Source organism: Corvus brachyrhynchos, unplaced genomic scaffold, assembly GCF_000691975.1.
Source record: "Corvus brachyrhynchos isolate BGI_N302 unplaced genomic scaffold, ASM69197v1 scaffold14, whole genome shotgun sequence".
NCBI lineage: Eukaryota > Metazoa > Chordata > Aves > Passeriformes > Corvidae > Corvus > Corvus brachyrhynchos.
In genome coordinates this window covers 7,509,899-7,531,113 of record NW_008239110.1, presented here as the reverse complement: position 1 = coordinate 7,531,113, position 21,215 = coordinate 7,509,899, and the positions used below count along the sequence as shown (strand labels likewise).

Here is a 21,215-nt window from a genome sequence, read left to right as displayed (position 1 = left end):
CAGGCTCAAGTACTACTGTGGCTCCTGTACCTGTTCCACGCAAATCTACGTTTGATGCTGCGAGTTTCATAGGTGGAATTGTGCTTGTTCTGGGTCTGCAGGCTGTTATTTTCTTTCTGTACAAATTCTGCAGATCTAAAGACCGAAATTACCACACACTTTAGGACCTGCCCCGTGGTAATGGACTAGTAGCCCAACACCTGTAGTTCACGGAACCAAAATATTTTCTGTTCCTCATGGAAGACAGCAGTTCATAATATCCTTTAAATCTCTAAAAGAAGACTTTAAATGAATATTTTTGCAACATTATACTTGTCAAGAAGTGATATCAATCTCTTCAACAGGATTACTTGCAATATGCTGCATGGGTTCTAATGGCTGTTTTATTTTCCTTTAGTGGCTGCTGATGTGGGACTTTTCTTGATATGCCAAATGTAGAATGTTCCGAGATTCTTATTCAGTGGCAACACTGTCCAGTAGACAATCTTAAAATGACTTATTCTGAAGGCTAATTTGAACAACATCTGATACAGTATCCCTTCAGTTTTATCAAGATGTGAATTATTGGTGACTGATTTCAGGGAGTGAAATACCATTTATAGTAGCTTATGGCTCTTACAGTGTGTTGCTAGAAAGATGGATAAAATGTAGAATTAGATAATGTCTTAACAGAATAACATAACCCTTTTCTTTTTTTGTTTTTTACCCAAGAATAAAAGTATAAAAGTTGCCTCATAAAATACTTCATTCCAAACAGAATTCCTATGCCATTTCCAATTAATGTTGAGGGTGGATGTAGGAATAATCCTTCTAATGGGGAAATAAATATTAGTGCCTTAAAAGACTAAATTTCAGTAGGCTGTAAGCGTCTCCCAGCTATCTCAAAGATAAATAAAACTTCTAATATTAGCTTTATGTAGGAATATAGAATACATGTGACTTGAGCATTCCAGTTTAAAAAAAAAAAATTCCCTGGAATAACTGTCCCTTAGTGATTTTGGTTTAGAGTGAGGAGTATGGTACAGCGATGTTCAGTTACAAACAGAAGCTTTGACTCGTTTAGCTTTTTTTCCTGGCCTGCAAAGACCAACCATAAAACTAGTGATATAATTCAGTTCACTCCCTGTCCAAAAAGGCAACAACTCACATTTATACTTGAAATCCTGATGTTTGGGAAATCCTGATGTTTTTGTCATTCAAACAGTTCTTAAACTCGTTGCAATTAATTTCAAGAGTTTGGGTTGTTGTTTTTTTCTTTATTACCCTCCTGTGTGTCTGCTTGCTGAAGGAGCAATTAAGGGTCACTCAGAGGATCTGCTGATTTGATACTAGTCAGGGTTGCTGTAACCCTGGGACTGCAGGCTACACCTTTTTTCTTTCCCTTCCCCACTGGCTTCAGGTTTGTGTCACCCTGCAGTGAACTGCTTGAGGACAAATAGTTTAGGGTTCTTTTTTTCCCTTGGCTGGATCAGCCATGTGATCTGAGTGTCAAAGGTACGTCATCTCCAACGCAGACTGACTTGAGCACCTGTGAAAATAAACCCACAGGAAAAATGGAAATAGAGATAAAATCAAGTGGTGAAGGTAGCACATAATGATATCCCTCAATTACCAGTTTTGGGATAATCTGTAGTACTGTCTTACTGTTCTGACTTGACTGGATTTGGCACCCAATACAAAAATAGCATTGATAGCAGATAATAGTCACGGCAGTGGAACTTGAATTACGAAGCAAATTAAGTGCACTTCAGTTGGACTCCTCAAGTGTATAGTGTTGCTTCTTTGTGTTCATCTAGTTTGAATGGCATTGTTTCTATTGTGCTGCATAGAAAACTCAAATTGCTACAAAATGCAGAGGTTACTCACCAGTACTGTACATTTAAGTTCATTAGCTTTTGGTTTTCTAAACAAAACTAAGACAATCAGCTCAGGTTTATGAAAACAGCAGTGAGCAGCCAGTTTTCAGCAACAGTATGTGTGTGAGTTAGATGGTATATCCTTGGCCTTATTGTGAAATCATTTAAATCTGTCTTTTCCCTATCTAATAACTATTTTACTACATTTATTTCTTCAAAATAAATGCATGAGCTTGTATCCTGTGCTTTGAAGTGAACAAAATACTCTTTTGAAATATGACAGTTTGCCTTTAGCTCAGCGAAGCAAACTATACCTAGTATACAATTTTTGGCCTCAAAGGGCTCTTTTGGGACACTTGCAGAAAAGTCCTATACAACACTTCATAGCATGGAAAACATTGCCACAAAAAAGTTGCTCTGTAAAACGTTGCTGAAATGCTTATTCATGAGCTTTGCTAATCCTGATTTAGGTTGCTGATAAAGTATGCTGGTAAAGCAAACTAAAAATAATGTTTAAAGTGCCTTAAAATTGCTTACTTGTTTGCCTCAAATTTTGTTTAAAAGGGTAGAAGGATACCTTGCCTTAGTTACTAAATTTGTTGTGGTGCCAGCAATTGCTATTTTCCAAAACTTTAAGAAACCCAGGATCTCTGGCATGTACAAATGCCTATCTGAAAAACTCAAGCTGTATCAATTTAATCACGTTCCAGAAGGCCTGCACTACACACCACTTGCTCATTAGCCTTGCCAGCAAGGTGTAATTCCACAGTTCAGAGTTGTGGCTTGGCTTGTTTCCCTTTTAGTTGTTTGGTGGGAAGGGAGGCTGGGTTATACATCTTCACCATGTGCTTGGCTGCCTCACTGTCAAAAGTAGTTACTCCTTCGTGAAATGGCAGTATCAACTGATCTGTGCTGTGTACTAGCAAAAAACCTGAAGTAACAACTTGCAGTTTTTCTTGGCCTTGTGTTTTGAAGTGGAAGGTAGCTCATAGATCTGTAGTTGTACTTGCCCCTAAATCAGTTTTAGGCACTGAATTGTAGTGACTCTTCAAGTTATCTGGCTTTTTCTTGGAGCCAACTTGTGCAAGTATCAAGGTGTTACCTTATGAATGTTCTCTGCAAGTGTTGCTGTAAAAGTTTGTATTTTGTCTTCAGTGGAAGAAAACTGAAGCAGTTGTAATTGCAGAACCAAATTGATAAATAAAATCTGTTGAATGGAATTTTACTTGTGAACTTTCTTTAATGTGCGCAGTCCCCAAGAGAAGTGTCTGCTTGCTGACTTGGAGATGAGCTGTTTCCCATGGGAATTGAGAAATACTAAGGGTTTTCAAGGTTTGAAGACTTAGCTCCCCTAAATACAGTATTAACTTTGCATTTAACAATACTGATTCAGATTTAGAATTACCTCAAAAAGAATTTTCGTTCCGCTCATGTTTTTCCATGTTAGCTTAACTCTTGTTTTCCACTTAAAGCCAAAGAGGAGCAAAGTCTGCATTAAGCATTACACTTGGAACAACCTGTGAGGCTTAATACTCTGCTTTCTAACAGCAAAGTTTCTAATACTGGATGTCAGGTAGAAGAGGGGCTGCTGTCTGTGCTTGCACAGAGGCTGGTAGAACTTTCATGAAAAAGGTATTGCTCTGAGCCTTATTTCTTTTCTAATTGCATAGAGCCATGGGGTGGTTGTGATTGGCAGGGACTTTAAGGATCATCTAGTTTCAACTCCTCTGTCCTGGGCAGGGACATCTTCCACTAGACCAGGTTGCTCCAAGGCCAGGTTGGATGGAGCTTTAACCTTTCCAGGGATGGGGTATCCACAGCTGCTCTGGGCAACCTCTAGACTTGTTCCAGCAGGTCTGATGGGTGCAGTACTCCAGGTGGGTTCTCACAAGAGTGGAGTGGAGAGCAAAAATCACCTTCCATGACCTGCTGATCACACTTTGCTTGATGCAGCCCCAGTTGTTCTGGGCTGTGAGTGCACATTGCCAGCTCATGTTGGGCTTCTCATTGACCAAAACCTCCAGGTTCTTCTCAGTGCTGCTGTTGGTCCATTCACTCCCCAGCCTCTATTTCTGTTTGGGATTGCACTGACCCAGGTGCAGGACCTTGCAATTAGCCTTGAACTTCAGGAGGTTTGCACAGTCCCACCTCCAAACCTGCCCAAGTCCCTCTGGATGACATCCCTGCCCTCCAGCGTGTCCACTGCACCCCTCAGCTTGGTGTCATTGGCAAACTTGCTGAGGGTGTCCTTGGTCCCACTGTCCGTGTCACCAACAAAGATATTGAACAGCGCTGGTCCCAATACCGAGCCCTGAGGTCACCACTCGTCACTGGTCTCCCCTTGGATGTTGAGCCATTGACTGCAACTCTGAGTGTGGCCATCCAGCCAATTCCTTATCCACCAAGTGGTCTGTCTGTCAAATCCATGTCTCTCCAGTTCAGAGACAAGGATGTCATGCAGGACAATGTCAAGTACTTTGCACAGGTCAAGGTAGATGATGTCTGTCACTCTTCCTTCATCCACCAATGCTGTAACCCCGTTGTGGAAAGCCACCAGATTGATCAGGCATGATTTGTCCATAGTGAGGCTATGTTGGCTGTCACCAATTGCCTCTTTATTTTCTGTGTGCTTCAGCATAGATTCCAGGTGGATCTGCTCCATCTTCTTGCCAGGCACCAAGGTGGCACTGACTGGCCTAGAGTTCCTTGGGTCTTCCCTTTTATTTTTTTGTTTTCAAAAATGGGGTTACATTTCCCCTTTTTCAGTCAGTGGAAACTAATCTGGACTACCATGACTTCTCAAATATGATGCATCGCAGCTTCATCTTCCAGTTCCCTCAGTCCCCACATGCCAGGGAATTTGTCAGTATGCTTGAGCAAGAGAACAGAGGGTGTGCAGTTCTGTGGTTGCTGACTGACTAAAATGATAACCAGCTCTGGGGGAAGAAACCTCAGTTTCTCATCATGACCTTGATGTTTATCTGGGTAGTGTATCAAGTATGAATGTGTATTGACATAACTCAGTCTCATATGATGAGAAATTGCAAAAAATTTATAGTTTTGGAAAGGCTGTATGGGAATGAAGGAAACCTAGAGCTTCCTGATGTTATTAAAATTGCTATGCCTTCCAGAAAATCGTCCATCTGCTGCATGCATTTAAGGACTGAATTCAGTTTTCATTACAATGCACCACTGAAAGTCTGCACACAATGGTTTATCCCTATAGTACCAGTCATGTGTTACTGCTCTTCTTTGAAGACAATCTCCTGTAGGTATATTTTTTCTAAAATTGTCTTTGAATTTTGCTATATTCAGTAATTCTTCAGGTGTTTTAACAAGAAGCTGTGATTACTGGAGACAGCCCTTCCTTTTTTGCTACTGCAATGGCATGTAAGTGCTTCAAACTGATGTTATTGCTCTACTTCCAAACTGGCATTTGGTTTCTGGAGTGTGCTAAAATCCCGTTGGATGGCTTCTCTAGTGACAACTGACCTTGGATAGTTGTCACTCACCTTGTCCTTCATTTATTGCATACCTTAAAAAGAACTCATGTTATTTGACACCTGAATCTACAGCATTTTGAGAATAAAGTGACTTAGTAGCAGCAAGTGTGCATGAATTAAAACTTGCTTCAGTAATGGTGAAGGATGTCAGTCCTATTCTAGGAATCCTGTATCCTGCAGCATTTCTAGCACAACTGTGCTCTTTTAATCAGTGTTTAACCAATGCAATGCTGGTAAGTTTTGCCTGAATTTAATTCTAGGTCTTAGTTATTTATAAAAATAGTGCTTCAGTGTTTGATTATTTGTGTTCACAAGCATCCAGGCATGCGGATGATGCCAAAAGGGACATAGGTTAGTATTGTCACTGATCAAAAGCTGCAATACAATTTGATGCATCTCTGAAAGATACTTTGAGTCCTTTATTGGCTAGGCTATAAAAAGAAGATTTTTCCATGCAAGAGAAATGCAGATAAACGTATGAACATTTTTCTGTTTTCTTCTAGCTAGTGTAGCATTGTAGAAGGAGCTGCACTTCTTCCCCTTTCTTGGTGGAGGGCTGTCTTGGGGTGACTTTATGATGTGTATCCCCTGTCACTGCTCTATGCCCAGAAATTAATTTTGTGCCTTTCTGTGCCTTTAAACTGAGCCTGAGAGGAGGAAGAGAAAAAAACTGAGCGAACTTTCCAAAGCAGTTGTTTCAAGGACACAGATACACACACACTCCTCTGCTTCTGCAGCAGCAAGAGCAGAGGAAGCACCCTGCTTGCTTTTCAGCCAGCTTTTGGCTCCTTTTCTCTGGAGGGAGACAGAGAGTTGAACTTTGTTTTCCTGGGACTTCGGGTTTTTTCCCTTCTTCTCTTCTGGACTGTTTCAACATCAGAACACATCGGGAGAATTTTCCACCGAAGCCCTGGAGGTGGGCCCACAACCCAGCTCCGAGGAGGAGGAGGAGGAGGAGAGAGACCACATTTACAGAAGGACTCTGAAATCTTCCCAGGTTTCTCTCCACAGTGAGAGGTTTTATCATTTAGCTTTATTATCCTTTTCCTGTGTCTTTGTTAAATAAATAGTTTTTATCTCTTTCACTTTCCTCCAAGGAAAATTTCTTTTTTTTTTTCCCCAAACCTGGTGGGGGAGGGATGGTTGTAACCTGCCTTCTATCAGAGGATATTTTTCCTCCAAATTTGTCCAAACTGGCACAAGGGCAGAGAAGGTGCTAGGGAAGGTCAAGACAACGCTTTTGATGAGTCGTCTTTAAACAGAGATTAAAGGTTTAGTGTACAGGCAGCAGCCTCTGGGGTGAGAGCACTGCACTGGGCAGGATGTGGTAGGCAAGGGTTGCAATACAAAAGCAGTTAAAAAAACCCCAAAACACCAGACACCAACATTTTTCTCTAAGCACTTAGCTGTGTTTTGCACCGCCATGTTCCAAGGTTACCACAATCAAAGGAAGCCTTTTAGTTTTAACTGATGTCCTTGCCTTTCTGTACTGTGCTGCACTGTCTATGAAGGGAGGACATGAAGTGCTGCTCTTGCTCAGGAGGAGGATCTGCATCAGCCAGTACCTAAAATGGATTAGCAGATTGAATGACTGGAGCTGGAACTGAACACTGCATCCAGATGCATTGCATGTGCACAGCACTGGAGTCTTACTGCCTCTCTTTGATTTATGTATGAGTTATTCTTCTCTTACTTCAAGGTTGCCAATTCAGTGGCATTTTCTAAAATGACCTGGAATGATTATAAAATACATTTAGGTTTACTTCTGGACCAGCCTTTGTTGCTGCAGCTATGTGAAGACAGTAGGAAGAGACTTTTCATTTAGGTGTTGTAATATCCTATTTGCTGTTCTCTCCTTCCATCTGCTAGGCACCTGGAAGCATAAGTAACATGTAAGAAGTGTCATTAATCATGGTATGGTGGTACTCAAAAAAATTATTTCTTAAACCATTGCTAACTAAATACCTCCTTCTGGCTCCCTTTCCTTAGTCAATTTTTAGAACTTGTTTTCCCCATTTACTAATAATGCATACTGCCACCTTGCTTTTAAAGGTACATCTTTGAAGGGATTTGACATACTGTCCACATGAAACCTACCTGGGTCTATAAAGAAATCACAGCTTGCAGACAAGCAAAAAATTTGCTCATTCTGCAACCATATCACCTTATTATCAATGCCATCATTACTTACTGAATTTGGTCTTAAAGTGTTTTTCCTCCTCTGTCATTGCTGCTTCTTGGGTCAAAATTCAAAGGATCATGCTAGTAATGCTGACAGCTTGTTACCCTGGACCTGAGCTGCAGAACCTGAAGAGTTACTAACACAGAGTTAAAGCAGAACTCAAGTAAATGCAAAAGCTGTTATTTCTGACCTCTAAGAAAAGTGTTAGGGTAAAAGAAAAATAAATGAACCCCAAGTTGTGAACATTCAGCATAGTATAGTTGAATAATATATTGGTTAGTCTGCAAAAACCAATTAATGGATGATCTCAACAGAAGGTAGGACAAAACCTTTTTGCAAATAGTTGCAACTACTCACAAAACCTGACATTTTCTGCAATTTTTGCAGCTCACCCCATGCCCTTTCAATTCATAGTAATGAGTGTATCGGCATTCATTCCTGCAGCAGGAGACATCTCAGTGAAGCAGAAGACTTCTGCTGTCCCAAATCTGCTTTATGTGACTATTTTCTCCACAACTGTGTCTTTTCTGGTCCTGTCGAAAGCCAAGATTAAAAGCTGTGGAGAGGTGTTAAAAGGTGAAGATCTGTTCCAAGTGACACCACATTCCATAGTGAATTCCAGTCTTTGATTTAATTTCTGAAAAAAAAGAGATGCAGCCAATTAATGCCAGCCCTTCAACTACCAAGAAAAATCTCCACTGAATCAAAGGCTTTGCTTGCTATCAGGTTTGATGTGATTTAGCCCTGATTAGTATCTGTCTGCAATGTGATGTGATTGTACCACTTCTTCACCCTGTGTTAGCACCTCCTGCTAACTTTAGCTAAAAATATGAGGGTGTTTTTGCTGCGTATCTGTAATCCTGTGCTTAATATGTTAATTGAGGCACTTCTCAGGTATGATCCAAGATGTTAGCTGTGGTTAGCTGTTTCTGGCATTATTTCAGGGTGCATGCCCAAGGGATTCTGGCCTTCTGCAGAAGCAGTGGGGGAGAGCTGGCAGCTGGCCAGAGTGCACAACTACCCGGTCTGGCCAGATGCATCAGGTGTCCACACAATCTGCAGCAGGGCTTTGAGAGGGCTGCCTACACAAACACCACCTGAACCCAGAAAGAAGAGCAGCAACTGTTCTACACTGCTGAGACAGGCCAGGACCTCGTCCATTGGAGAGGGAGGAAGAGGAGGATGTGAAAGTGAAAGGAAAAGGACTGGAGAAAATACCTAGATTAGCTGAGACTGCTAATCTGTAGATTATTCTTACAAACTGGCTAAAGTCTTAGTCTCCCTGGGCAATTCCTGAAGTTGACATGATCTGTTTCAAAAACACCTTTGCCTTTACAGTCACAACACAGCTATTGCAAATAGGAGTTGCCACTCCTATATAGATAGATCTGGCCAAGTACTATAGGTCTGAAGTCAGGTCAGCGGCACAGTGCAATCAGTTTAACAGAAAAGACAAATCTTTACACGATGCAAGCCTGGATTGCCTTATCAGAAGTACTAGAGTTAATGCTTAAAAAAAATAGCCATTTAATATTGACTTATTATCTGGAAAATTACTTCTTATACTGTTTGTACTGTGGGACAACAGCTGTGTAAACTTCCTTCTACCTTTTTGAAATGGAAAAAAAATCAAAACTTCACAGTATCCTTTAATTAGAAGTAGGAATAAAAATATCAGAGGTGAAAAGGTAGCTACAATACATTGCAGGGTTTTAACGCATTTCAGACTATGTGTCTATAGTTTGATGGAGCTCCTGTGTTGAGCACAGAGAAATCCAAGCTCCTCAGACAATTTTTCCAGCTCTGCATCATCTTTAACAATAGTAACTCACTGCAGGAGAAAAAAAAAATTTCCTCTCACAGCTGCTCTCCTTGTGTTCAGTGGCACCAATGTGACTTACAATTTTTGCACCAACTTTTCTCTGGAACTTGACTGGCTTAAAGCCAGAGAAGCCAAGTATTTTTGTGCTTTAATTAAAGATATCTCCCATTTCTTTATTTTCCCATATTTGCTTTGTGTCTTGTCTTCAGCAGTGCGCTAACGAGCATTTCTGTTTCCTGCAGCAGGAACAGCTAACATTTTTCTGCAGAAGGAAACTGTAATTAAATTTGTAGTACTTTATATTCTTCATAGCATAGAAATGGACCTTGAAAGATCATTGAAGTTTTTTCCTGTTTACTTAACTTACTAGAAATTTAGGTATTGCCCATCAATTTTTCTGCATGTGTTTGTCAGACTGACAGTAAGATTTCAATAACACAGAAAAAAAGCAGAAACTTCAGACAAGTAGGAGTAGAAATCCCTAATCGAGCTTTCAAAACTACATGAATTACATAAGCATTACCTTTAGAAGTTACATAACAAACAGCTGAGAAGAAGGAATTCTGTTAAAAGGTTTAAGTTCCAGGTTAATTCAGTTAAGGGCTAGAAAGCTCTCACTGCTGTCTTGAAAGCCTCTAAAAAACTCCTGCAATCATAGGCATATATCTAACTGAATTACAAAGATACAGCCTTGTTTGACTGCCCCACATGGTTTCTAAGTAAGCTGTTCCAAGAACAGAACCACTACTGAAGCCTGATTTCCTACCACTTGGGATCCTTTGTCTCCCAACTGCCTCCGCCCTAAATGCAGCTCCCCTTTTATTTCCCATGATATCCCTACAAAGCAAAAGACAACACAAATTATGGTTGAAAGGTATTAACTGGGTGTGTTGTGCTGCTTCAGCAGCTGTCGTGTCAGAAAGCATAGATAGACCAAAAACAACTTTCAGGAAAAGTCAGACAACTCAAAAGCCCTTTCTCCTCTACCTGAATGCTTTCATTACAGAGCAGGTCTTCTTCTCTTTTATATTTGGCTTAAGTTGCCTGTCCCTTCAAAGGTTAAAGAGGGATTCAGAGACATGGACACATAACTCACAACCTGTCTTTACCTGCAGTCACATTCCTCTGGGAAACTGCAGCTTCCAGATCATAAACTTGACACTGCAGTTCATCAACCTGTCTCCCAATCTAAACTGCACTCTTGGGTTAACTGACTTTGTATCTAAAAGATGGTAAAAGAATTAATGCTAGCAACAAAACTTCATCATCCAAATGCTCTGCCTCAAAGCAGGGGCCTCGATTTAAAGGAAAAGATGTCCTTGTGCACTCATGTGAATGAGTGGCTATCAGTTCTCTCTGGTTGAAATAATCCATAATTACGGTTTTGCTAAACATACCTATAATCCCTCTGAATGCAAAGTACAGCACGAATAGTGCAAATTGACATTCTCATTATTGTTTAATAGGAATCTGGATTTCAGTTGCTGGAGGGAGATAAAAACAATAAAGAGGCCTTTTCCTCACTGTTCTCTGCAGGTAACCCTAATTAGACAAGGCCCTCCATCCATTTTCAGGGCAGAGGCGTGTGGAAGAGCAGCTCTTCCCTCACCTCTCACACAGACTGTAATTTGCTAACTGAATTTATATTTGAGGTTTGTTAGTGTTAATGACCACATAGGTGCTAGCTGCAGCTGAGACTGTTGTGTGGCAATAAAAGCATGTGCACTGTAGTTACTCTTTTTTGTTCGGCTCTCCTCAAAGGCTGATAGAGCTGTTGACAGCTCTGATCTCTTGAAGGGTTATTTTTTAAACAAAGCAAGACAGTTCAGAGTCTCATCAAAGATAGACACCTATGAAATCAGTGGCCTCATGTGTCTGCACCAACTGCTGTGGCTGTGTAAAAGTCTCTCATATGATTTTGTTTAGAAAACATGCCAGAAGCCTGAGAAATTATTTCCAGCATAATGGCATTTGCCATCCTGACTCAATCAACAGCTTATGCTTTCACCTTGATGCTTGAAAAGATTGAAGACAGAATATATTTTGCTTAATTTGGAGGATAGACATTCAGATAGGCTTAGAAAGCTTTTTTCTCAGTAGACCAAGAAAGCAAGGGTAAGGAGGCTTTTGAGGCAGCAAAATTGTCAGTAGATGGATTAATCTAGTTAAAGTCTAATCAAGTGGTTTCCAAACAGTACTTTTTTTTCTGCAGGCTATACTACAAAAGAAGCACTGCACATTTCACAGCCAAGAGCCTACTCTACCAATTGTGCTAAACACAGAGATTGTATTTACTTGACCAAAAAGTTCAACAGCACCTTTTACCTGGAGACAATCTTAAGAGTGAATCTGATTTCAGTTACACTAAATCAATGATTACAAATGTGCACTAAGATTTAGACTCAATGCATCAGTTCAGTACAATGGCATCAGTTTAGTGAAAATGAATGCCATTTTTGCGGTCTGACTGGATTAAAGCAGTTCCCTTCCCAGTATAGTCATTTGCTAGTCCAGAGTTTGGGGAACAGTGTTGTAATGTGTGACAATGTGAAACAATGTGTGAGAGTAAGGGCAGAGAGTTCATGTCCAGCGCAGAGCAGATAAAGCAAAAGGACAGCAGTTTGTCAGCTCTGCAGTGCTGGTGTCAAAGCCCTGCCTGGAAAATGTCACAGACACTGCAGACCTGGGAACATGGCTCCAGCAGGGAGGCAGTGTCCAAGTGAGGCTCCGAAGTTCCTTGTATAGCCTGGTGATGAGAATGGCCATTATGGCAGAGGCCTGGGGCACATCCAAATCCCCCAGAGCCACCAAACCCAGCCAGCTGCTGCTTTAGCTGCATCACCCTCAGTCTCCCCAGGGCTGCCAGCATGTTCTGTCTGACATTGCACACCCGTTCCCTCTGCACCAGCACCTTACGCAAATTCTTTGGCAGTTTACCTCTAAAGTATGGAGAATACTGCTCACTTTCTAGAGCAAAGATACTTACCCAGGCTCAACAGGATGGTCCTGAGAAGTATCAGAAAGACAATCACAGATTCATAAAATATGCAGAGTTGGAAGGGACCCATCAGTATCCTCAAGTCCGACTCCTGGCCCTGCGCAGGACCATCCCCAAGAGTCACACCATGGGCTTGAGAATGTTATCCAAACACTTCTTGAACTCTCTCAGGCTGGTGCTGTGACCACTTCCCTGGGGAGCCTGTTCCAGTGCCCAACCACCCTCTGGGTGAAAAACCTTTTCCAGATACCCAACCTAAACCTCCCCTGGCACAACTTCAGGCCATTCCCTCGAGTCCTGTCACTGGTCACCAGAAAGAAGAGATCAGTACCTGCCCCTTCGCTTCCTCTCATGAGGAAGGGGTTGACTGCAATGAGGTCTCCCCTCAGTCTCTTCTCGTCCAGGCTGAACAGACCAAGTGCCCTCAGCTGCTCCTCGTACGGCTTCCCCTCAAGGGCCTTCACCTTCTTTGTAGCCTCCTTTGGACACTCTCTAATAGTTTAATGCCTTTCTTATATTGTGGCACCCAAAACTGCCCCCAGCACTTGAGGTGAGGCCGCCTCAGTGCAGAGCAGAGCAGGACAATCCCCTCCCTTGCCTGGCTGGCAATGCTTTGCTTGATGCACAAGATGCCACCAAAAAGTGGACCATGACCCTAAAGCCCCCAGCAGGCAGGGCCCAGCACAGTGCCAAGGTTCCTGTTGCAAGACATATCCAGCACACTTGGATGGCTACAGAGAAGCCCTGAAGTTCAGACACTTGAAGGGACACACTCAGATATGTGGTCAGACAGTGTTAAAACTTGAGACATCTCCTCAGAAATGCAAATACTTCCTTTTTTCAACTCTGCATTATGAGTATATTTACTGCATTTCTTTCTTGTCCCCTTTTTTGTTGAAGATAGTATGGTTTAGAAGGTTTTTCAGCTTCCCTCAGAGGCATTTCAATCTCTGCTCTTTTTCTTCTTTCTCTTCAAGCAGCTTGTCCATGTTTTTAGCTTTCATTGCACAGATTACTTGTCTCTTGGCAGTTCTTGGCTGTTTGTACCTTCCTCTATACTACTTCCAACAGCTTTTGTTTCTAAAACAAGCAATTATAAACACTTCAGAGTTAGATTGCTTTACCCCACTTCCCATACACACCTTTTTGACTTCCTTTTAAACCCTGATGATCAGTCCTCAGATGTCATGCCCAGCTGAGTTGAATGAAGAGAGACCCAGTCCCACATTGTCTCCATTGGTACTGAAGATAATGAAATGTTGGTAAACAAACCTGAATTATCCTGGTATCTAAAAAGCCAGTCAGACCTAAACCCAAAATAAAATCTGGGTTGTGAAAATGGGGAGCACAAGGGAAGGGTAGGGTGAGTTAGGAACAGAATGCTGTATTTATATCACTGCTTGTTAGAGGGAGAAGCCTCAAAACAACATTCATGTGGAGAACTCATTCAATTGCAAATAAAAAGTTCAGTTGCTTCCAATTTCCTCATTCTGTTGTAACTTACTTTCTGCAACCAGCCTCTGTTCTGCATATGAAACTTGTTTTTAAAACAACATATAAAAAAGGAAAGGGGGAAAATCAGCACAGCTTTTTGAAACATTGCTGTTTATGCGGTTTGTAGAGACAGTACAGCTACGTGTTAGAATCTCTTTGTCAATCAAATGCAATGGTATTGCAAGCCACCCATATCAGGACAAAACCTCCTGTACAGCCAAGCGTTGTGAAATGAAGCTTGCTGTTGATAAATACCATCATCATAATGGTAAGAAAGGAATTAGGAAGAAAATAAAGAACTGGAAGCTGATGTCAGAAACCAAAAGAAAACAAAACCAACAGAAGCTGCTGCTAGAAAGATGATAGATGCAGTGGGTCTTCTGGAAGTAAACTGACAGCTTGTCAATGAAGAAAACCAATTTATTACCCAAAGGCAACTCCACTCTGCTGAAAAATCTGAGCACACAGAATTTAAAGCAGTCACGGCCCAAACATTTTTCACTGGGGAGCTCTCTAAGCCTTACTAAGGTTGGAGTTTCATAGCCTGATAAGCTCAGAATGGTGCAATCGATCTACCAGATGTGATTTTTTGATATCACCTTTACCTTCATTACCCTTGCACTGGAATGAGTAAGTTGGTTTGGCCTAATCCATGTTTCCCAAAAAGGCATTTGTTTTTGTTGATACTCCATTAGCCATATTGTCATTGCTTAATCACATTTTGAAGACACTGTTTCTCATTTCCACTTTTTCAATTTTTCTGGCCTCAACTTTGAAGCTTGACCTTTCCCTAAGTACCTTTTAATGTCTGATCTTCTCTCCCAACATAATTATCCATAGACTGTAGGCATGTCACTCTTCTTTCAGATAGGCTAAACAGATTGAGCCCTCTGCTAGAAAGCATTTCTTGTAGCCCTCGAATAATTTTTGGAACTCTTCTCTGTACTCCCTGATTTTTTTCTCATGTGTTTTATGTAGTGCACTCTGGAACCAGCAGCAGTACTTCTGTGTTTTACATAGAGCTACAAACTCTTTTTTACTGTATCTGCACTGCTATCCTTTATATAAACTAAAAGATTGCCGCATCGATCTTTTCCAGTACCACACTACACAGCTGGTCATCTGTGTGTTAAATTCGCTGTCCTGTCCAGGGATGCAGCCACCCAGTTCTGCACAAGCCCTGCTTTCTTCTCGTTCTTCGTCTAAGCAGGCACTGAAATACTTCTCAGAGGGATAACCCAGTTACTGAGTTACCTGTGTGATTCTGTACTCCTGCTCTGCCCACATTGTTATTCACTGTATGTGCCTTATCAAATTCACTAACATTCCTCCCCAAATATGTCATTGGTTATTTTTATAATCTATAATTTTATATTTATGTCCAAGCCACTGACAAAAATGTATACTGATAGCTCTGCTACCAACCCGTGTAGAAACCCATCAGAAACCAACTAAATTTAATGAAAATGATGCATTTTTTTATGTCAGAAAAAATCTAGCTCTCAATCCATTTAGCATTTTTATTGATATGGTGTAATACTGAAATTTAAAATACAAAATTTATGCGCTGCTAACCCACACAGCCCTTCCAAATATATATTACATCTCTAGAGTAATGTTTATCTCTCTAACTTGTAATTTTATCAGCGGAATGAAATGAGGTTGGCTTGACAAGACTTATTTTCCATACATTAATGTTGCCTGGCATTAAGTATATTGCAAGTGAAGGGTGTGCTTTTCAGTCTGCTTTGCAGAATGGGGCATTTCAGCATGTGCAGCCATGTGTAGAAGTGAAAGGCAGCTTGCTGGCTTGGTGATATATCTATGAAGGTGTTCACACAGACTGGAACAAAAAAACAACCAAAAAAACATGTAATGAATTTCTTCTGGTTTTAATGACAACACCTCTGAATGTTTCCTTGAAATTTAATGATTGGGTAGAAGACTAATGACCTCAAGATCTGTAATTTAATTTTTCTTAAAATCTATGGAATAGAATATTAGTAGTGTCTTTTGCACTACGAAACAATACATCCAGCACTGTTGATGACATATGTAAATGTAGTGCCTGTACGTGTCATTTTGGTATGTGCCTCGAACTTCTTCCAAGATGCTACAGTTTTTTTTCCCTAGTTCTCTCTGCCTGGGATGGTGAGAACACTCAGACAAACACATTGTTTCAATGCCATAAAATGCACATCCAGCTTCAGTAACTATCATGTAGCTAGCTTTTAATCCATTTCTCTCCTTGAGTAGCGGCAGGCAAATTCCTCGTTAAAGCAAGTGAGGTGGAGAGGAGAATTCAGGAACTGTTGAATTCAGATATCAGTTTATGTAGCCATTTCTTTAGCTTGACAGTGTCTGCTTGAGGTTTTGCAGGAGCTTTCCTTACGGACATGAGCTGCCTCTGAAACAAAGCAGCATTCAAACAGTCTTTTTTGTTTTGAAGACCTTCCTGTAAATAGAAAGCACATAACAGAAACAATATGAGAGCAGTCACTTTCTCTCTTTTATAGAGAAGTGGGTTTCTGGAAGGGTAAGTCTCTCAGAGAGTTTTGAGTAAATTGGGATTGAATTGTTCCTATCTTCTTAGAAAAGTTGGACCTTTTTTAAAGCAGAGTGGGGAAGAGGATGGACAAGAGGGGTCCTCTAAAGGGGAAAACGTAAAATGATCTTTCCTATGGGTACAACTGCACGTCTGTAATTATATTTACATGTCAGCAATTCAAGTTCTTGGGTGCTCAGAGCAATGCAAAAACTTGATCTTTCTTATGCCGTAGAAATTCTTGTCCATCTACTAATCTGTTTATCCCTTCATTGTCTCTAAAGCAAAAACGTGTGTGATGAAGCTTGTTTTCCTTCCAGGCAGGGTCTTTTTGTTTCTTTTAAACACAAACATAAATGTGTCTGTATATATACATCTTACTATGTTAGATACAGATCCAGCAGCCCTCTCTCCTTTCCCAGCCATTTGAACTGGAAAAAGCAGGGCCCAGGATCCTCTGCACTTGGAGTGGGGGACAGTGAAATATAAATTCTTAGATCTTTGGGATCATTCCAAAGTCAAACACAAGAAAGTTCTGCCAGAGTGAGATGAGCTAGTTTCTAATTTTAAAAAAACCAAATTCTCCCAATATTTTTTCTCAGTTTCAGACTTTTCTTTTAAATCCTGTGAAGAAAGCTCCCATTTCTTATTTAAATCCACAAATTTGCAATAATTCAATCAATTTTTGACTGAGCTATTCAGTAAAATATTCTGATGATTTAGCATCTCCCTGGTACAGTTGAACTAATTGTATGCACATCCATTTTATTAGGGTTTAAAATTAACAAGCACATGAAGCCCATTTTGTTTTCACCCTTTTTAAATTAACAAATATGATCCATTCTGCTTTCCTTTGTTTGACATGTGCAGCTAATTAGCCTCTATAACAATCAATAGCCTGTTTGTTCAATCCTAATCAGCTTCATTTAAAGCAGTGAGGCACTTTTCTTTCCATCCATCTTCACTTTAATTTAGTAATTTTTGTCCTTAACCTTTTATTTCTTTAATTAAATTTATAAACCTCATTCTGTGTTCTGCTTCGTTTAAGCAGACACCAATTGAAAAAAAGAAAACAAACGCCACCACTTCCCAAACAACAATCTATTTCATTTTCACTTCATGTCTGCCTGTCTTCTCTTTCATACCTTCTGATCAGTTATGAAATAGTAAATTTTGATGCAATGTCGTAATTCATCTTCTGGGTCAATGACAGAATTAGGAATACTATAGGCTACGCATACTTCCTAAACTCTTGCTTCAAGCAAGCATCAGAGATTTGTTTCACATTCTTCCCATCTGAAGACCGCCATTATACACACAGTACAGTGGGGAAAAAATATGGAATTTTTGCCTAAAATCTGAAGTTACCAGGAACTCCTATAGGCTCACCATTATTCCATAAGCCTCTCCAATCTGATCATGAGTTTTACAAAAAATTAGACAAAACAAGAGATGAAGTGGTAAGGAAATACCATCTTCTCAGCATCTCTGAGCTTAGCAGAGAGCTGTGCCTTCTGAGTGTTTTGCTTCCAACAGTTCAGAGCCTTTAGCTTACACATCAGCTTGCTAAGCCTGATATTGTCATCCTGCATGAGCTGCAGCTGTTCCTGTTAAAGAAGACATTGGTAAGAGTAGACCCACAAGGATAATTTCCCCAGGAAGCAATGTGGTTTGGAAGCAAATACAATTGTAAAAGCATGCAACTATTTATGTCTCATTTTAACTTTCAAATGCTCAAACTTTGCAGTATAAAGCAGTGCAGCCTTTGGCAATAAATTTCTATTACTGTGTCTCTGGGGAAACAGGAAATGTGAATGGGAAAAAATCGGAGAAATTTAATCCAAAAAAGCAAGCAGTGAACCCCTCCAAAATGAAGCCCTCTTAATGGTAATGAACACATTATTATGCCAAATGGGGATTCTGTTTCGCACTATATACATATACTTGGTTCACCCTAATTACAGTGTCCTTAATAGAAACAAAATTAGTGGATTCATGAAAAGTATAGTCATCAGGTTTTCTTCTTCATTGCTCCAAATAGCAGACTTTCCCAGAGAAGCTGGGGATGCCCCATCCCTCTCAGTGCTCAAGGCTGTTACAGTGCGGATACTGCAACACTGCAGCAGTGTAACACAAGGCCAGGTTGGATTGAGCAACCTGGTCTAGTGGAGGGTGTCCCATCCCATGGCAGGGGGCATTGGGACTAGATGGTGTTTAAGGTCCCTTCTAACCCCTTAACATTCTCTGATTCTGTATTTTCATGTTCTGTTAACAGAGGTTCCAAAGGACTACTGGAGGTCCTGGCCCTTCTGGCAGAAGTGTCTCTGCAGAGAAGCTCTACCATTCAGTGTCCACTTCCCTTCTTAGCTTTTGTGCCCCATATTAATTTTATCTGTAGCTGGGCTTTGGCCTTCCTAATTTCACCACTATGGGTCTGAACTCCAATACTCCACCTCTGTGGCCTGCCCATGTTTCTACTATTTGCAATCTTCCTTTTTGTATTTCAGTTCCTCAAGAAGCTCCTTGCTAAGGCAATCAAGGCCAAGTTTCTGCTAAACTCCCTGGTCTTCTTGCATAACAGGGTAGCTGGTTATGAAATCTCCTCAGTTTTATTTAAAAATCAACCAGTTTTTGTAGGAACCCAGAGTTTTCCTCTGCACTTTTCCTCTCTTGGCAGTTTTTCAGGGATTCTGCCTATCAATTCCCTAAATAAATCACAGTCCACTCTCCTGAAGTCCCAAGTCCTAACTCTGCAGCATAATTTTGCAACCTTTCTCCTGATCCTGAAATAATTTTATTTCAGGAGTCAGTACAGCCTCAGATGGTTTTCCCTGTTTGTGAGCAGCAGAAGTAGGGATTTACCACAGTTGGCTCCTCTAGCACTTGCTTTTAAGATATTATCACTAATGCTACCTAGGAACTGCCTCAGCTTTTACAGTGCTTTTTTCCCCTTCCAGTAGATTTCCAGATGAACACCAAGACCTCAAATCAAAACCACTTTTCCTATCCCTCTATAGACAGATCCATCCAATTTGTTCTCTTGACCAGGCAGACTGTCACAGATTCCCCACCACAGTCATTAATCTTCACTAACATTCCTGCCTCCTCTGAGGTTGACTCACAGGCTGTCAGTAGTGCATCTCCACACTCACAAGCTTTGTGCAGGGAATGAACTCCTTACACAGAATGCAATCCTTGCTCCCTGCTGGTCCTTCTTAAGTACCCTCCAAGCACCCCTGACCATGGTGTGCAGCAGCCCACGAAGTTCCCATGGCTCTGCTCAACCACAGCCCTCTGACTGCACGTGAGCTCCACACTCTTTGTGTTCACTGCATCTACACACCGTCCCTTCCAAGAAGGGACACAGAGGTCTCCCTGCAGCCTTCTCACACATTGACCTCTTCCATTTCCACCGGTTCCTCGCTTACTTCTGGGTTGTCCCCACCTCCCAGGTACATTTGGGGTGTTGAAAGCCCTTCTCACTATGATGGCATTGCGTTTCACCCTGCTTCACAAGCTTCTCTGCCTGATAGAGCTGCAGACATATTTCCTTTAGACAGAAGTACATAGCCATTATCAATTTGATCTCATCTGTATTCACTGGCTGACTACATAATTTCAGCACAAATTGAACTTTGCTGAGGCAGAATATGTTTGACTATAAAAGGAATTGATTTGGAAGTTGCAGCTTGGAAATAACTTTTCAGGCATTAGTTTATAATTCCCGGAAGATCAGTTTTGGAGCTCTTTTTCAAAACATTAAGCTGAATATATTTTTATTCTAAATAACCACTAGTGTGAAAAAGGATTCTGCTCCCATTCTTTTATGTGACCAGCCTGCACAACAAGAAGAAAAAATTCCCATCAACAGATTGATTTACTGGGGCCACTGAAACACCACAGTCTCTTTCTCCTGCCCAGAAAAGGGACAATGGCCGTACCTGAAAATGTTGACATTATGACTGAACGTGTGTTCCCATTTATACTTCCTCAGATTCAAGTTCAACCTCTCTGATGCTCTCAAGCATGGTGTTGGTTTCATTCAGAAGAGTCTGAAAGCAGAGTTTTAAGGTTTAGAACCAAATTCAGTTCAAACACATGTAGTTATTCAGGTTCTAGGGGCACAACATTTTTGCACTTGGAGCATAAGCACACAAAGATTCGTGACAGGAAGTCACAAATTAAGAGTCTAGTGATGGATCACCACCAGCTCTTCACCCAACCCATGTCCCAGGCAGAATGCAGTAACAGAAGCTATCTTCAGTGAGTTCAACCAGCATATTATCCTTGTCTTTGTTTACTGACACACATGTATTTCCTTGCTTTGGAAAAATGTTCTTTCAAGTCACCATTATTTTCAGTGAAGCCAACCTTTTCCTTCAGATCAATCATACTGTTGGCTCGTCCCTTCTCACTTCACTCGTTGATTTCATACACTCATTGCTCAGTGCTAAGGCAATAGATATCCAACTTTCTCTGCAATTACAAACAGAACCTGTAAGAGACAGAGTGTACACATAAGGGAAAGCGACGTTCAGAAGATTTCAAAAGTCTCTCAACTACAACCAAATGGTCTTTCTTCTTTACTATTTTCCTAGAATCAATGTATCAGGAAGACAGAGCAATATTCTTCTTGCCTCCAGGCACTAAAAAAAGTGGAATTTCAATTGTGTCATTTGCAGGTGATCTATTGGCAGTCCTGGGATGTATGTATTTGATGGAAGTAGCAGCACCATGGTGAAAAATCAGGTTCTCTGGTGAAAACTGGATTCACTCTTAGGACTGCAAAAGTAATCACAATATTCCTCAAGTCAC

The 21,215-nt window shown here is 40.9% G+C and overlaps 1 protein-coding gene across 2 annotated transcripts in view; it reads left to right on the top strand.

Annotated features, from left to right (window-relative positions):
- CD164 (CD164 molecule) overlaps positions 1 to 3,076 on the top strand; it is a 13,079-nt gene extending 10,003 nt beyond the window's left edge. The window contains exon 5 of one of the 2 annotated variants that reach the window (XM_017739647.1): positions 4 to 3,076. In XM_017739647.1, coding sequence (XP_017595136.1) covers positions 4 to 164 — 161 coding nt within the window. In that variant the 3' untranslated portion in view covers positions 165 to 3,076. The other variant, XM_017739646.1, reaches the window with a different exon arrangement.
- The last annotated feature ends 18,139 nt before the right edge of the window (positions 3,077 to 21,215 follow it).